This window comes from Rhineura floridana, chromosome 17 (assembly GCF_030035675.1).
Source record: "Rhineura floridana isolate rRhiFlo1 chromosome 17, rRhiFlo1.hap2, whole genome shotgun sequence".
Classification (NCBI taxonomy): domain Eukaryota; kingdom Metazoa; phylum Chordata; class Lepidosauria; order Squamata; family Rhineuridae; genus Rhineura; species Rhineura floridana.
In genome coordinates this window covers 13,034,516-13,052,006 of record NC_084496.1, presented here as the reverse complement: position 1 = coordinate 13,052,006, position 17,491 = coordinate 13,034,516, and the positions used below count along the sequence as shown (strand labels likewise).

General features: G+C 43.1%; 1 protein-coding gene across 2 annotated transcripts in view; it reads right to left on the bottom strand.

Moving 5' to 3' along the window:
• The window catches only part of XYLT1 (xylosyltransferase 1), a 305,563-nt gene that overhangs the window by 36,118 nt on the left and 251,954 nt on the right, over positions 1-17,491 (bottom strand). For both annotated transcript variants that reach the window (XM_061599478.1, XM_061599477.1), the window contains exons 7-8: positions 8,738-8,954; positions 2,394-2,570 (exon numbers count right to left, since the gene is read on the bottom strand). In XM_061599478.1, coding sequence (XP_061455462.1) covers positions 2,394-2,570; positions 8,738-8,954 — 394 coding nt within the window. The remainder of the gene's footprint in view (positions 1-2,393; positions 2,571-8,737; positions 8,955-17,491) is intronic.

Here is a 17,491-nt window from a genome sequence, read left to right as displayed (position 1 = left end):
AGATGGAGAATGACAGCGCCAGACATACTGAATGCAATGGATCTGTGTCACCTCCTGTCTTCAACCTCCAATCCACAGACACACTGCAGGCTGTCTAAATGAAGCTTGTGGGCCATTGGTGGTTCACAGACCGCAGTTTGGGAACCCCTGCTCTAAAGCCTAACAGTGCCCCTCCAAATGTCAATAATGCAAAAACTAGGAAAATAAAGCCAGTGACAAAGTTTCAGTACAGTCCTGGGAGGATGGAAGAATAAGTATCAAAGAGATGAGACCAAATAATTTATCTGCAAACTTTGTTCAGGCAGATTTGTTGTTCTAGTGCAGGGGTTGCCAACCATTTTGGGCACGGTTAGAATTTTGAGAAAGTTAGTGTCAAACAAAAAATGGCTGCCTGGGGGTGTGTGGCATAATATAAAATGGCTGATGTGCGCATGCCATAACAAAATAGCTGCCACGGGGTTGGGTGCGTGGATAAAGGCTTCAGTGTAGGAGAGGCTGAGTCGGTGGAATCCGGAACTGATCAGGAAGAGCAAACTATGTCTTGTGCAGGGATATTGACAGAGACCTTTTGTGGGCATCATAGGAGGTGCTGGTGGGCACACAGGGGCCTGTGGGAACCTTGTTGGAGACCCCTGTGTTAACAGGAGTTTGGGGAAGCTGCCACTGGTGGCAGTAGTAGTGATGGGGGCACTTAAAAATGTCTGTTGTCAGGCAGAACCAGGGATGCTGCTCACAGTTTATGTGCTTCTCTAACACACTTCTCTGTTACATTCTTTTTGACACATTTTTAAATATAGCAGGGGAGAAAGTGTCAAGCTTGAAAGTGCCAAGCTCCAAAGGTGCAACATGCCTCTTGAAAAGTCAACACCACCAGGCCAACTTGCTTGCTGAGCAGCTCTGGTTATGCTTATCCTCTACCTTTTGCAGCCAGAAGGTTTGGAATCTAGGAAAATAGGTTTACTTTCAGGAACGGTTGAGGGACCTCTTGGCCCTTGTTGGACAACACAGCTGCCTGAGCTGCTATTCACTGAAAATGCCAGGAGTTGAACCTGGGACCTCGTGCATGCAAACTGTGACTGCAGCATCAGTAGTGTGCCTGCAAGTCTGAGTGATCCATCTGGTGCTTGGAATTAACTGAAAGAGTTAAAAAAATATATTTGAACTGTTGGAATAGGCAAATGTTGCATGTTCAGTTGGGGTGGATATTTGGGAAATATCCCATGTACCTGTTCACCATGATGTAACTTCCTTATGGGCGGGGTTAGTTACCTGGTTTCCTCCTTCCTTTGTCCTGGAGGATTTTTGAATATCTACCATTGAGAGAGGCCGCAGGGCAAATGATGCTCTCTGCTGAGAGCATCAATACCAAACCCTAAGATGGACTGAATACCTTCTATTTTCTTTCATTTAAGCTACAGCCTATGTTTCTAACATATGAGGAGGTCGTGAGTAAATGTTTTTATCTTTTACCTAAGAAGATTGTGTCTGTTGTTATTTATATAGAGAAAGGTGGGGCTGGTTACATTCTCACTCTGCTGCTTGTGTTTTTATATCTCTGCTAAGAAATAGGACCAACCAAATTAGTTCCTATTTCTCTCTGGTATTTTTATAATACCGAATATGAACTACACCTGAAAATAGTCCCTGTAATTGCTGGGTGAAGAGCCGCAGCTCAGGGGCAGAGCATCTGCCTTGCATCCAGAAGGTCTCAGGTTCAATCTCCAGGTAGGGCTGGGAGAGATTCCTGCCTGAAACCCTGGAGAGCCACTGCCAGTCAGTGCAGACAGTACTAAGCTAGATGGACCAACAGTCTGATTAAGTATAAGGCAGCTTCCCATGTTGGGTAAGGACTGTAGCACAGTGGTAGAATACTTGCTTTGCATGCAGAATTCAAACCAAATCTTTATTGTTACAGTCAATGACCAGCATAAAATAGAGACATAAAACTCTCATGAGAGATTATCCTAATATACAGAAGAATAAAATGCAATAAAATGGGGTAAGAAAAAATGCAAGATAAAATTGTTAAAACATGATATTATAAGATAAGATTGTTAAGACATAAGATGATAAAGTTCCAAGGGGAAAAAGAAAAGATTACAAGATGGCTAGGGTCAGTTCTTGGTGAGTTTTACTCGCTGCAGTGCAACATCTGGCAACACTAAAAGTAATAAATGCATTTTGGTCAGAAAGGAGTAAAGAAACATGGAATGCCTTTGCATGCAAAAGGTTCCTAGCTCAATCCCTGGCATCTCCGGGTCAGCTGGGAAAGGCCCGTCAGAAATCCTGGAGGCCACAGCCAGTTCTATTTGTGCCCCTAGAGTCCATCTAGCCTTGTAGCGCCATGAGGAGGGACTCTCACACAGCATGAGCCTGATCAGGCACAGACTCACCTGGAATCGGTGGAAATCGGCTGGCTTGAAGTCATTAGGAGAGCAGCCGCACCAGTCCACAATATTCTTGTACTGGCATTTGCAGCCCAGCTTGCGGTTCCAGTTGGTGATGTGCAGGTTGTTGTCCACCATCGTGTCGCAATGAGGGCTGTTTTCCAGGACGGTGTGAAAGAAAGACTGTGAAGAAAACAAAGCAAAACCCAGCGTTATTGGTACTTTGGAGCCAGAGGACAGTAAGATTGCTCCCACCTGCTTTGCATGCAAAAGGTCGTTGGTTTAACCTCTGGCAGTTCCAGCTTTTTTGTTTTGTTTTAAATCAGGTGGCAGGTGATGGAGAAAGACCCTCTGTCTGAAATCCTGGGCAAAATAGGACAGGAACAGGAAAGATCCCTTTGTCCGAGATCCTGATTGTCAAAATAATAGTGGGCCATGTGAACAGAAGGCCATAAAAGTTGTGGCACCCACATGGTGGGAAAATTACTTTGGTCCCTCCTCTTTTGAGTTTTAAGCAAAGGCTTTCTTATTTTGCCATGTCGACAAACCTCCTGCTGTGGGAATGTATTTGAAAGCCGATCATGTTGTTTTATGGCTCTTTCCTGCATTATTGTTATTATTAAAATATACATTGGGTGTTAGAACAAATTAAACCAGAATTATCATTAGAAGCTAAAATGATGAAACTGAGGTTATTGTACATTGGATACATAATGAGAAGACATGACTCACTAGAAAAGACAACAATGCTGGGAAAAACAGAAGGGAGTAGAAAAAGAGGAAGGCCGAACAAGAGATGGGTTGATTAACTTGATTGAGTAACTTACAAGATCTGAACAGGGTGGTTTATAACAGAAGCTATTGGAGGTCGCTGATTCATAAGGTCGCCATAAGTCGTAATCGACTTGAAGGCACATAACAACAACAAACAGTATATCTCACCTTTCCTCTTAAAAGAGCCCAGGGTGCCAAATGCACAAGCGATGACACAATTAAAACATCTAAAAACATCATAAAAACAATTCCAATACAGATGCAGACTGGGGACAATCTTTGCTGACAAGGCTTGTCTTCAGTAGAAACTAAAAAGACTACATCAGTTAATGATTTAACTGACATATTTGTTTTTATCTCTCATTATTTTTATTGTATTATTGGGGGGGGGTAATTTTGGAGGCCAAAGGATGTACTAGAAGACATTTTCTGTTTTAAAAAAAACACTCTGAAGGACAGCCTGGGACAGCTGCTGCATTTTAGATCCCTGCAAGAGGAAATGCCAGGGATCTAACACAAACATCTGAAAGGGCTGAAAGCAAGAGAATCTGACGGAGGAGGAGAGCATTTACTTCAGTTCTTTTGCATTTAAGGTTACATCTCCAGTGAGGCAGGGGCAAGGCTCTTTACCCTGCTGATTAATTTCCCAGCGTGATGCTGGTGATTTCTAGGCCAAATCTCCCGCTGAATTTATTAATTGGAAAAATAATAAAATGCTCCCTCCCCCAAATCAAGTCAATTCCCCACTGATTAACTTGGACGTTGTAATGTGCCCACAGGTGAAAATGACCTTGTACTGAAAGACCCAATTCACCCCTAAGCAACAGCAGGGCACTCTGCCCTTTGCAATTATTTCCAAAGCAGTTAAGTCTTTATTTGCCAATTTAAGGCAGTGAGCAACTCCAACTGGCATTTTCTAATTGTATCCCTGTAATTTCAGTGCTTACGTAAATCCTATGGTAATGGGGACTGACAGGCCCAGTGCCACCACAAGGTATCCTCGGGCAGTTGCTGGGCCCCCAGCATCCAAGCAGGACCAATTGTGGAGGTCTGTCCACAGCTGGGGACGGGCCGTATCTCAGTGGCAGAGCATCTGCCTTGCATGCAGGAAGTCCCAAGTTCTATTCCTGGCATCTCCAGGTAGGACTGGGAGAGACTCCCTACCTGAAACCTGGGAGAGCTGCTGCCTGTCAGTGTAGACAATACTGAGCTACATATACTAATGGGCAGCTTCCTATTTTCTCCTGTTCAGGGAGGCGTTGCATTTGTGACACTGGCTTTGATTTTTTTTTCTCCTTGACCTGAGGCCCTCCAGATGTTTTGAGCTACAATTCCCATCCTCGCGGATGAGCCATGTGGCTGGGGCTGATGGGAGTTGGAGTCTGACACATCTGGAGGGCGTCAGGTTGGGAATGGCTGGGGCAGGTTAACATGAGAGTGGCCTTCCTATCATCATTACTATTAGTCTCAAGGAGCCTAACAACACCTGAGAAATCTTGTGGGAAGAAAAACTTTTAACAGGAGAAAAACAAGAGTGGTGAAAAAAGTAACAACGCGAGTTTACGGAACAGTGACAACTATAGGGTGATCTATAAATAATGCCGTAATGGCATTAGTATGGCTGACCGCCCATCCCCCTGGACAAGCCCCCTGCCCTTTTTTTTTAATGTTAAATGACAGGCCACTGAATATGGATTTTCCGCTTGAATTGTCTAGTTAAGCCCATTAAGGCATGCATTGTCGTTCAGGCACAAAGCAGGGGGTGGGGTGGGGACCCTGCCCAATTACCCGCTGCTCTGTCCTTTCACACTCACGCAGAATGCCTAAGCGAGAAAAAGTGTGTGCGGGTGTATGGTTCCCAGGGTTGCAAGGGAAGGCGATAGATGAAAAGGAGAACATTTTAAGATATGTGGCACGGGAAATGACAGTCACTTTCTGAATGTGTTAAGGCCCAGTGGGTAGATGGATGGATGCCGCCAACACATCTACTGTAATTTTGGGTCGTCGTTACTGATGAGAGAGATCCTGGCCAAAGTGACGTTATGGACTCCTCTGCCCCCAAGATTGTAGCACTGGACTCGGGCTTAGAGATGCTTTTATTGGGGCTTTAGATAGATTGATGGAGCTTTGCCTAGCCTTCCCTGTTGCTGTAATTGTGTGCTTAACTTAGTTTAAAGCAGCACCACAGCAGCAGAGTAGCAGCAGATGTTGAAATGTGAGTGTGCCAGCGTGTGTGTGTGTTTGCCTAAGAAAGCAGGCTTTTACCCTGCATGAGGATCACTGAGACTTAAGACTTAGTAAAATAAGAAAAGCTACTTTATTTATAGAAATACATAGTAGATAGAAAGGCAAACCTAGTTCTAACTAACTTAATAAGTTGGAGGCATAACACCTAGGTGTAGGAGTTAGACCCATAGCTAGGAGAGAGAGCAGAGACAAAGGGATGTCTCCTCTCTCCCAGACAGTCAGAGAAGAAAGAAGTGGAAAGGGCAGAGGAGGAGGGGCAGGCAAGCTTCCCTGAAGACGTAACAGTCTAGCAACAGAAGAAAGTCAGTTAGAGCATCACAGGTAAAGGTAATCAAGCCTATCCATCTGGAGGACCCTGACTCTCCCTTCTGGAACATAAACAAAAGAACAAAACAGGAGTTGCTCTTGCCCCACTTCCAACATTCCCCAACTTGGTGCCCTCTACGTCCTGTCGGACTCCAAGTCCCATCAGCCCTTGTCTGCACAGCCAATGGTTAGGAATGGTGGGACTTCTGGCCGATCTTCTGGCTAATTTATGAAGGCGAAATGGAGGCAGTGCAGAGGCAGTATCAATCAATGAATGCCAATGGCTGGGGGAACAAGCATTGCCTTCATGCCCTGCTCGTTAGCTTCCTGGGGACATCTGGTTCAACACTGTGGGCTTTTGGTCTGAACCAGCAGGATGCCTGTAACATTCTTCTTTGCCGTAATAGCTTAGAACAAAGGAAGAGCCTTGCTGGATCAGAGCAAAGGTCTGTCTCAGGTGTAGGGAAGCTTTGGCCCTCCGGATGTTGCTGACCTACAATTCCTGTCGTTCCTGACCATTGGCCATGCCTGCTAGGGCTGATGGGAGGGGTAGTTCAGCAACACCTGGAGGGCCAAAGATTCCCCGCTCCTGCTCTCTCTAGTTCAGAATCCTTTTTTCCCCACAGTAGCCAACCAGGTGCCAATGGGAAGTGGAAAGCAGGATGTGGGTGCAATAGCCCTCTGCTGTTCTCTGTGACTGGTATTCACTCGAATCTCCCACCATTCAGCTTCACCGGATAAGCCTGGCTTGTAGTATAAAGAGGGAGGGAGGAAAACATCTCTCTGTCTACTTTCTTCACACCATGCAAAATTTTCATACAGGAAGACCACGAGCAAGAAAAAGAAAGAAAGAGTGAAGGACCTGGAGATTTTCCTGTCGGTTAAAAGAGGGTCCCTGAAACTAGACCCTGAATCCAAAACGTTGTGGTCCTGTGGTCCTAGGCTGCACACAAACCATACGTTTACAACACCTCCTCCAATAATCCTGGGAACTAGTTTGTTAAGGGTGCTGAGAACGGCAGCTCTGTGATGGGTAAACTACAGTTTCCAGGATTCTTTGTGGGGGGGGGAAATGTGTGTTAAATGTACGCAGCCTATAAAACAGCCATTAATATTCCATTTCCTGCAAATGGAACTGCTATGTAGTAGGTGGGTTTCTGCACATACGCACACACCCCTCTCTCAGGTCAGGGTTGGCTCAAGGCACTTTATCCTCCATGCAGGCACCCAAGAGACATTATTAGAGTTCAAAGACACTTTTCAGGCAGGCAAAAACACTTGGGGGGTGGGGCGGTACGAAGTAGGGCTGGTGAGAAGTGTGGTATGGGGCAAGGAGCATGGCTAAAGAAGGGGTGGGGCCTGAGGAGAGTCCTGAGGGCCTAATAGAGAGGCCTGCAGGGCCACAAGTGGTCCCTGAGCCCGAGCCCTCTGACATACATTATTATTGTTGTTGTTGTTGTTCTTATTATTATTAAATAAATAAATTTATATCCCACTGTTCCTCCTAGTAGGAGCCCAGGATGGCAAACAAAAACACTAAAAACATCATAAAAACAGACATTAAAATATATTAAAACAAAACATATTTAAAACACCTTTTTTTAAAAAAAAAAGCTTTAAAAACATGTTGAAAAGCAATTCCAGCGTAGACACAGACTGGGATAAGGTCTCTACTTAAAAGGCTTGTTGAAAGAGGAAGGACTTCAGTAGGCACCAGAAAGATAACAGAGATGGCGCCTGTCTGATGATTAAGGGGAGTTCCATAGTGTCAGTGCCACTACACTAAAGGTCCGCTTCCTATGTTGTGTGGTGCGGACTTCCTGATGAGATGGTGTCTGCAGGAGGCTCTCACCTGCAGAGCGCAGTTAACGACTGGGTATATAAGATATATATATATATATATATACACATGAAATGGACTATTAGGGATGGAAAGATGTGTCAGTTTTGTTTCCCTCCGTTACTAATTTTTCCAATCTTTATTCTCCACATTTCTGCAGCAATTTATTTTTATTTTTTAAAAAGTCCTCATGAAAATTCTCCAGAATTTTAGTGTGAATTTCTCCTAAGAAATACATTTTTGTATGCAGTTTTGACTATTGTAACATTTTATAATGCATTTTTGCATTATTTTCTCTCATATATTCATTTTTACACATGCTTTCCTCTAAAAAAAATGTAAATTTACTGCCTTCAAGTCCATTCCGACTTATGGCGACCCTATGAATAGGGTTTTCATGAGGCTGAGAGGCAATGACTGGCCCAAGGTCACCCAGTGATTTTCATGGCTATGTGGGGATTCAAACCCTGGTCTCCCAGGTCGTAGTCCAACACCTTAACCACTACGCCACACTGGCTCTCAGTGCTTTCCTCTAATATATGCCTTTTTGCAAACATTATTTGGTGAACTGCGTTGCAAAAAAATATGAGTAAGTGTGAATTTCAAAGGATGGCTGTATTTTGTTCCAGAAAGTGAGAATTCGATAGGTTTGGCTTGAAATGCGAACTGAATTGAAATTTTTGCCCATCCTTACTGACTACCCTGGCACTTGAATCTTGCTTTGACACAGGTGATGGTGCAGTGCCCTCCACCTCACTCGAGGCCAGCAGGGCAGGGTGTGTGAGGCAGACATAGCTCTGTACTCTGACAGAGGGGAAATGGCTGAGGAACTCAGCAGGAGCGGCTGGCAGGAATTCCAGCTTCTGTCACCTGAGGCAGCTGCCCCACTCTGCCCAATGACAGGTCTGGCCCTGAGTTTAGAAAGCTACTCTATATTAAGATGGAGAAAACCCACCAATGGAAGAAGCCTCTCATCTGAGAGCTATACATGCAGCCCTGGGCTCCTGCTGGGAGGAAGGGTGGGATATAAATCAAATGAGAGAGAGAGAGAGAGAGAGAGAGAGAGAGAGAGGGAGGGAGGGAGGGAGGGAGGGATAGACAGAATGCAGGCAGTCAGGAAATACCCCTGTGGCATTTTTGTTTGATGTTTGGCGGTGAGACTAGGCTCTGTACATTTACCCACCTCTGCCGGGAGCAACGTGTAGGAATAGAACCTCTTCATCTTTGTCACTAGGTCATCATTGGAAAAGGTGATATATTCTACAAATTTCCTGTTCAGCAGAAACCAGTCTGACCCTCCATCAACAGTTATTCCTTCTGGAATTTTCCGGTCACCGAGGCGCCACATGTGAGCATCGCATTCCAGGAAAAGCCGATCCAGACCTTGTTTTCTAATAAACCTTGAAAAGGAGGACACAAGGAAATGCTAAAAATACAAATAACAAATAATAAGTATAAAGACACTTGAATGTATGTTGCTACAGCAGGAGGTAAAAACTGAGATAAAACAGCATTAAACAAAAGGGAGGAAAAGCCATAGGACGAATGTATGAGAAAGAGCAGGTAAATTTCCCATCTTCCCTGAACTTGTTCGTTGGGGCTGATGGGAGTCCAACAACATTGGAAGGGTCTGTTTTTATTCATAACTTTAATATTTTGTGTAATCCACTTAGAGGTTTTGCTACAATTAAGAAGTATATAAATGTTGTTAAATAAATGCTAACTCACGAGATTTAACTTCTATAGATCTGAAAGTGGTGGTGATTTCTCACTCGCCCTTCATCGTGGGGTTCCAGAGTTAAGAGTTACAACAATTTAAAAATTTTAATAATAAAATCAAGTTGAAAACAAGTGACACGTCAAAGAGAATGGGTTTTTTTTTTATAAATGTAAGCCCCCATGCCATCATAATGTCACAGCATGACGGTGGGGATGGGCGAGCCAGCGAGTTGCATAGCCACAGCCTGGGCCTTGGGGGGGGGGTCTGTGGCCTAGACAGGAGGCCAGCTGGTGAGAGGCTGGGTGGCAAGAGGCCACATGGCAGGCAAAAGTGGCCAGGCAGGAGGCTGGCAGTGGAGACTGCAGTCCGGGGGGCAAGAGGCCAGGTGGGAGAGGCTGGTGGCGGCGGCAGCAGCAGCAGCTGCTGCTTGGTGGTTTGGTGGGAGGCTGGGTGGTAGCTCAGGCAACCCATGGGCACTCTGGTGACCTGTGGGGAGGGGAGAAGGGAAGAGAGCTCTGGCAATTTTGGGGGAGAGAAGGGGAAGCACTGGAGACCTGTGGGAGGGAAAGGGTGGAGAGCCCTGGTGACCTATGGGGGGAAGGGAGGGGCTTTGATGACGGTAGGTGGGGTGTGTGAGCAACGTTTGCAGGGGTGGCAGCCCCTAGTGTGTGAGTGTATATGTGTGTGTGTATGTCTCTCTGTGTGTATGTGTGTTATCTATATATCAAGTGTCAAAAGGCCAGGGTAAGGAGGTGCATCTTCAGTAGGGAAAGAGGGATCTGTCGATTTCATTTCTTTCAGTTTCTTATTTTTTTAATCTTAAATTCACTTCACCATATTTCTGCAGAAATTTGTGCTTTTTAAAAAACCTCATAAAATTCATCAGCATTTTAGTGTGAATTTCTCCTAATAAACACATTTTTATATGCAATTTTGCTGAATCCGCACATTTTTGCAAAGCAATTTCCCCTAATATAATGCATTTTTGTATGTTATTAAGCATTTTAATGTTCACTACCTTAATATATGCATTTCTGTACACATTACTTGGCTGGAGAGTTGCATTGCAAAATTCTGAGAGGTGCGAATTGCGAAGGATGGCTGTTTCAGCTCTTGTATAGTTTCGGAACGTGTGAATTTGGCAGGTTTGCCTTTATATGCAAACTGAATTGAATTTCTCCCCTACCCCTAGACTTCAGCACATGATGAAAACTGCACAAGGAAGGTGCCAGATGCATCTCTGTGTGGAAGGAATTCTACAGCTTGGGGGCAACACAAAAAATGCCCTCAGAAGCCTAAGAAAAATGGCCAGTCTAGGAACTCACACCATCTTCAGCTTTAAAAGGCAAAAACAGGAACTAAATATGACACATTCTGCAAATTTAAAGAACACACGAGGGGGGTTGTGGGGTGGTGTTCCACTCATGCTGTTGCTATATGCAGTGGCCACATCATTGGTGCATGTGTCTGGTGAGTGAAGGGACTCCATGTGCAGACATGGGTATATGCAGAGTTGCTGCATGCGAGGGGGGACCCTGGCCATATCAGGTTAGCCTGTGTGCCCTCCCACATGTTCTTTCAACACATGAAGAGGAAGAGGAGACAGTGGTGGCTGATGCCCATTGGGACTGGTGGGACGGAAGGCAGGAAGCCCAACAGTAGGTGGCGCCAGAGCGAATGACAGGCAGAGGCAACTCATTCCAGTTTTGTTGCTGTCCTCCGCTCTGCTGAGCTCTACAAGGGTAACACTGGGGCCAGCCCCAAATGATTGTAAGTAAGAAGGCAGGCAGGTGGAGGCTGGCTGAGACCAGGAGGAAGTTGGTAGGGCTGTGCCCTATTCACCTGAATGAAGCATCCTCCACTGGAAAGAAGACAACTTTCTGAGGGATAGGTGATTTACCAGGGATAGGTGCAAGAGGAAGGTAAATAGGGACTGCTGGCTTGTATCTCTCTTTCTGGATGCAGACACACCATAAATTTAAAGCACATGGCTTTCCCCCAAAGAATCATGGGAATTGCAGTTTGTTGAAGTGTGCTGGGCATTGTAGCTCTGTGAGGGGTAAACTACATTTCCCAGGATACTTTGGGGATGAAAAATGTGCTTTAAATGTAGAATGGGTACACAGCCTCTCTCTCACACAGACTTCATTAAACACCTTTGTGTACCTCTCGGGTCCCCATGAAATTCTGGTGTTTAAGCAATTAGTTGCCTTATCCTTGATTAGAATTTCTTTCAAAAAGCCACCGAGCCAGGAGAAAGAAAATGAACAGTTTTGCAGATCTAATTAACGGAAAACAAAGCCCAGGTGCCCATGCCGCTCTAAGCATTTGAGGTGCCGAGAAGACAAAAGGAAAGATAAGAAGTTGAGAATTTATTTTATTTTATTTCCATAGATGAGCACCTAATTTCACATTCTATTATAAAAGGGATAATGGAAATGTCTTGCAATTTTAATGGGGTGTTCTAGAATCTCCAAATACAATATTTATGCAATTCTCTGCAAAGTTAAATATTCATGTATGTGAAAGTTCAATCATTTATTTCTATTATTCGGGGGGGGAGGGGAACTTCTGAAAAAAAAGTTGACTTTGAATACGCAGTTTACATGAATTATTCAAAGGAAAGGGTGGGATGTCTAAGAGGCACCCCAAAGTCCCTTTTCAACAAATGATGCCATCCATTTTTGTCCTTAGACCAGGACCCAGGAATAAAGACACATGATATCTATGTTGATATATGGTCCATCTGTCCTTATTTTCTTGTCCTTTTTTGCCCTTTTTTTTTTTTCCAATTAATTTTTATTCCAATTTTCAAAACCAAAACAATACAAAAAGAAAACAACACAAATCAATAACTAGTACAATACAAAAAGAAAGAAAAAAATATATATATATAAAAAAGAAAGAATATTGACTTCCGATTTGTCATAGTTCAGCTATAAATCTATAATATATAACAAACCTATCTCTTAATAGATTATAAAATCACCTTCCTCCAACGGTTATCTTAGTTGGTTTCAAATCTCATTAACATCATATCATTTTAATCTTCCACAAAAAGTCAAAGAGAAGTTTCCAATCCTTGAGATATATGTCAATCAATTTTTTTTCTAAATAAACATGCCAATTAATCCAACTCATCAAATCTACTAAGTCCAGTAATTTTAAATCGCTCTTCTGTCATTATCCATATTGGGTCCATCTTCCATCTTTACGCACCCAAAAATCTTGCTGTCATAGTCATATAATAAAAGTCTGATAGGAATTTCCTCCATCACAGATGTTTTCTTACCATCAAATCCAAACGTATCACTGAAGTGTTGTTGCAAAGCCGCATCTCTGTTCCTCTTTTCCACATGATACACTAGTACATCTCTTGAAGGTTTTTCCATTGACACAAAACAGGGATTAATTCTGTTAACTTTCTCCATTTCAAGTTCCATCAAATCCTTCCAGTCCAAGAATTTTCTTGAACCGATAATATCTTTATCTCCAATCTCTTCAATTCCTTCAAGAACAGCGCTGAATTCCAAACTATAATATTTGTCTCCAGGATCCATCACAGCCAGAAAATCCAAATCTTTTTTCATGTCCATAATTAAGCCAATCTCCATAGTTTGAACCTTGCCTTTAATTTCTCTTCCATCCTTTTTTTGTTTTCCAGATCTATCTTTATTCTCCTTTCTCATAGAATCCTGAGTTTCTTTCAGCTCCTGTCTCATTTCGTGAAATTCAATTCTCCACGCTTGTCTATTATTTCTCAGTTCTTGTTTTATTGAGTTAATCCCATTCATTATTTTCTGAAACATGTCTAGAGATAAAGTCCCTTCTTGTACATCCATGATCTTCTTAATTGTCATTCTTAAAACCAAAGGAACAAAACTCCTTCAATTTTCAATGTCCCAAACAGAGAGCAGCTTATTTCTTTAACCAGTTACAAAGGAGTTAATCTTTCCAGCAAACTAACGTCACACGCTAGACAGCCCTTATCTCTTATCTGCCCAGAAGTGTAAGAACGGCTTTAGTTCACAGCGTCGAAATAGCTAGTAGCAGAGAGAATGAGCAGATTCGTCAAAAAGAAAAAAAAAAGTAGATCAAGAAAAATAGTCCCAGCCAATAAATCAAAAAGATTTCTTATCTCTTTCAATCAGAAATCTCTCATCCGTTTAATCTTTAGAATGCTATTTTCCATGTCAGCTTTTTGCAATAAAAAAAAAAGATACGCTATTTATATTTTCTTCCCCCTTAGTTCCGTGAATAAAAAAAGGAAAGTCTTACCTCACCTAGGTTATCTCAATTGCTGTTACTTTGATAAATCTCTTTAGCTGTATAGATAAGAAAATGATGAATGTAGACAGGAGGATGTTTGCCTGTTAATCCGTATAAAAAAAACGGGTCACTTATCCAGCTGAGCTAGCATAAAAATCCTCGCTCTGTCTGAGCTGCTGGAAGACAGACAATTCTGACGAATTCCAGACTCCAACAATCAAAACAAAGCTATGTAGGAAATCTCACGTTTCTTCTTTAACCGGAAGAAATTATTCCCAGTCAGAAAAGAGCCTTCTGACTGAATTTAAACTGGAAAAGTTTCATCCAAGACGAGAGCTCGTCTCAGAGGCTGCACAGGCGTAGGGATCCTCCTGGGAAGTCCCCCTTTTTTGCCGTTTTAAGGCAAAGGACAAAATGGCGACCTCCCCAATTTGAAGGCCTTCTTGGTGGTTCCCCATTTGTGGAATGTGTTTCCTGGTGAGGTGTGTCTGTCTCCCTCTTTATTGACGTTCAGGAGGGATTTAAATTTTTTCCTGTTTACCCAGGCTGAAAGATACTGGTCCTGGCAACCCTGAAATCACTAAATTGTATCCAGTTTTAGTTCTGCTCAGAGTAGACCCATTACAATTAATGGACATGACTAACTTAGGTTCATTAATTTCAAAGGGTCTAGTCTGAGTAGAACTCATTTGGCTACAACCCATGCAGGTGATTTGTTTTTTTAGAAGCTTTTAACTGTTTCTAGAGTGTTTAAATATTGTTATTGATGAGTTTGTTGCCCTGGGCACCTTTGGGATTAAGAGCAGAATATAAATAATAATTCTGCAAACTGGGCCACATTCACACCATGCATTTATTCCATTATTATTCCACTTTAAAGAGTCATGGCTTTTCCCAAAGAATTCTAGGAAGTGTAGTTTGAGAAGGGTGCTGAGAATTGTTAGGAGACCCCTCACAGTTCTCCTTTTTCCCCAGGGACCTCTGGGAATTATAGTTCCATAAGGGGAATAGGCATCTCCTAACAACTCTCAGCACCTTTCACAAACTAAACTTCCCAAGATTCCTGAGGGGAAGCCATAACTGTTTAAAGTGGAATAAATGTATGGTGCGGATGTGATCCTGGATTCAATTGTGCTAGCAGCTCAATTTGGCTACAGCACTGGTGACAGGACAGCATCCTCCCGCCCATTTATTTATTTATTATTTGATTTATATCCCACCCTTCCTGCCAGCAGGAGCTCAGGGCGGCAAACAAAAGCACTAAAAACTTTAAAACATCATAAAAACAAACTTTAAAAACAAAACATCTTTAAAAACCTTTCTTTAAAAAAAAGCTTTCAAAACGTCTTCTAAGATTAAAAACATTTTAAAAAAGAAGGTTTAAGAACATCTTAAAAAGCAATTCCAACACAGACGCAGACTGGGATAAGGTCTCAACTTAAAAGGCTTGTTGAAAGAGGAAGGTCTTCAATAGCTGCCAAAAAGATAACAGAGGGCTTATCCAAATGGAGCAGGATAATCCACGGTTTCCATATTCGGTTTGTCATCTGATAGTCCTCACTTTGCCTTTTAGTTCACTCTTTCCCAATTAAAAAAAATTGCTTTTTTGCACCCGCACCCGCAGCGGTAAGACCCCTACATTCTTTTCGCTTTTTCCAAGCTCCGCCTCTAAAACCTCCCCCATCAACCAATTGGTCAGCAAAGAAATTACGTATGCTCCCCCTTTGCAACGAAACACAATATGGCTGTAAAGGAGTTCTTGCCTCGGAAGGAAAGGCTGCTGGTCGGTTTCATGCCAGCCTTGTTTGTATTTGCAATATTATGCTTAAACGAATGTATGCTTTTCTGCCTTTATTGATATTTAAGGAGATACATACGCTGGAAATTGCACTTATTTCTCCAAAACAGCAAGAAACGTGTCACACACCCTCCTTCTCCCTTTCCTTCCCACAGGAGAATGAAATTGACAAAGCTTTGGAGCAGGCTTGAAACCGACCAGAAGCCCTTTTCTTGTTTGTATTTGCGATATTACACTTAAAAGAATGTATGCTTTTCTGATTTGAAGCAAAACCCCCAGCAAGTAGAATGAAATTGACAAGGCTTTCGGAGGCAGGCTGAAACCGACCACCCCCCCTTTCTCGCTTGCTGTGCATTGCAGATCTCACCCAGAGTGGCCGCCCAGTTTGCAGGCTGGCAAAAAATAAAATGCATCTGCGCAGTAGTTGCAGACACCCCCCCAACACCCCACCATTGTGATGATTGGTTCAATTTTCCCCGGCTTATTCTCGCACATGCGCAAAAGTGCAGATACGTGATTGGCTGGAATGAGGAGAAAGGGCAAGGGGAAATGCCCAAGAACCGCCCATCAGCTGTAAAGTCCGCGGTATTGCATCCTAACTCCTGAAGGCACAGCGGATGATTCCCGATTTTAAACAGCAAATCGCATTTTTGCCGGTATTGCAAGGAGCGGATTTAACCCGCGAAAATGTGTAACAGTGCGAGATGTCATTTGGACGACCGAAAAATAATGAACACACATAGCGGGTGTGTCACACATTTTGCAGTCGTCTGGATGAGCTCAGAAATGGCACCTGTTTAATATTTAAGGGGAGGGAATTCCACAGGGTGGGTGCCGCCACACTAAAGGTCCATTTCCAATGTTGTGCATTTGAGGGCCGCAGAGAAGCTGAGAGCGTGCAGGGCAGGGCAGGTTAGTGGGTTTACAAACAATCTGGCCCTCGGAACTCTCTCCAGCCACACACCCCTCTCCTCAAGCCTCACTGCCCCTGCTTCCCACCCTCTCCGAGTGTTTTGGCCTGGCTGGCGTGCATCCTTGAACTTTGATCATGCCTCTTGCTTGTCCGGATGAAGGCTAGAGAGGGGCGCGTGACAGTGTGTGCAGACATTAGCCTAATATGCAAAAGTAACATTTCCATTCATTGCTTTGGCCACTTGTATCTCTGGCCCTCCCCACTGTTGGCATGTTGCCCATGTTGACTGCAGCCCTTGGGCTGGCAAAAAGGTCCTGCACTCCTGATTTAAATAAAAGTATGTGTGTCTGTCTGTGTGTGTCGGTCTCTCCAGATGTTTAGAGCAGAGATACCCCTTCAGGCATCATCCAGTTCCCAGTCCAAAGTGAGTTATATCAGCTCTGAGGCTCATTATTGCTGATTGCAACTTGGCATAACCTGAAATGAAAACCTGGAATCCCACCTCTGATCAGCTGCTTCAGTGAAAGGAAAAGAACAAAGAAAAATGTAAAAGCAGCTCTGTCTGTTGGAGATTACATATTCCTCTCCTAACATTAACTATTCTAATGCTCAGCAACAAAATCTAAATGAATTATTGAATTAAAAAGGTTGGCAGAGGGTTTGGTCCCTCTCTCTCCACCCCCCCCAGTAATTAACAACCAACAGATTTGTTGGTAGTATTTACTAAGAAACCATTTGTTGTTGTTACTTTTTAACATATGGTTTGAACAGCCGCATATTTCACCCAGCAGAGAGGTTATATCTATGCCACAAAACGTGTACATTTTAGTTTTGTTTCAATAATTGAATGGAAATGTTTGATGTAGTATGAGAACACTGAAGGGTTTCTTCAAAAGTAAGAAATAACATGGGGAAATAAAGATTTTATTAGGTACTGTCTCGAAATAACCATATCTATTGTATGTTTTGGAAACTTGTTTGTCTGTTCATTATGTATTTGGCCATCTCTTCAGCTATCGTAACCATATTGTGTTTGGTGGTTCCTGACATCAAGGAACGGGTTTTTGTCTATGTTTGGATACAAGTGGACACCATTTTGAATCAAGATGACAGACTGAAACATTCAAACCTGCACTGGTTTTAACCAAATTTTGCAGGATGATTCCAGAGACCACACAGCAGGTTTTTGTCTATGTTTGTATACAATTGGACACCACTAACGGAAACTCTTAAACCT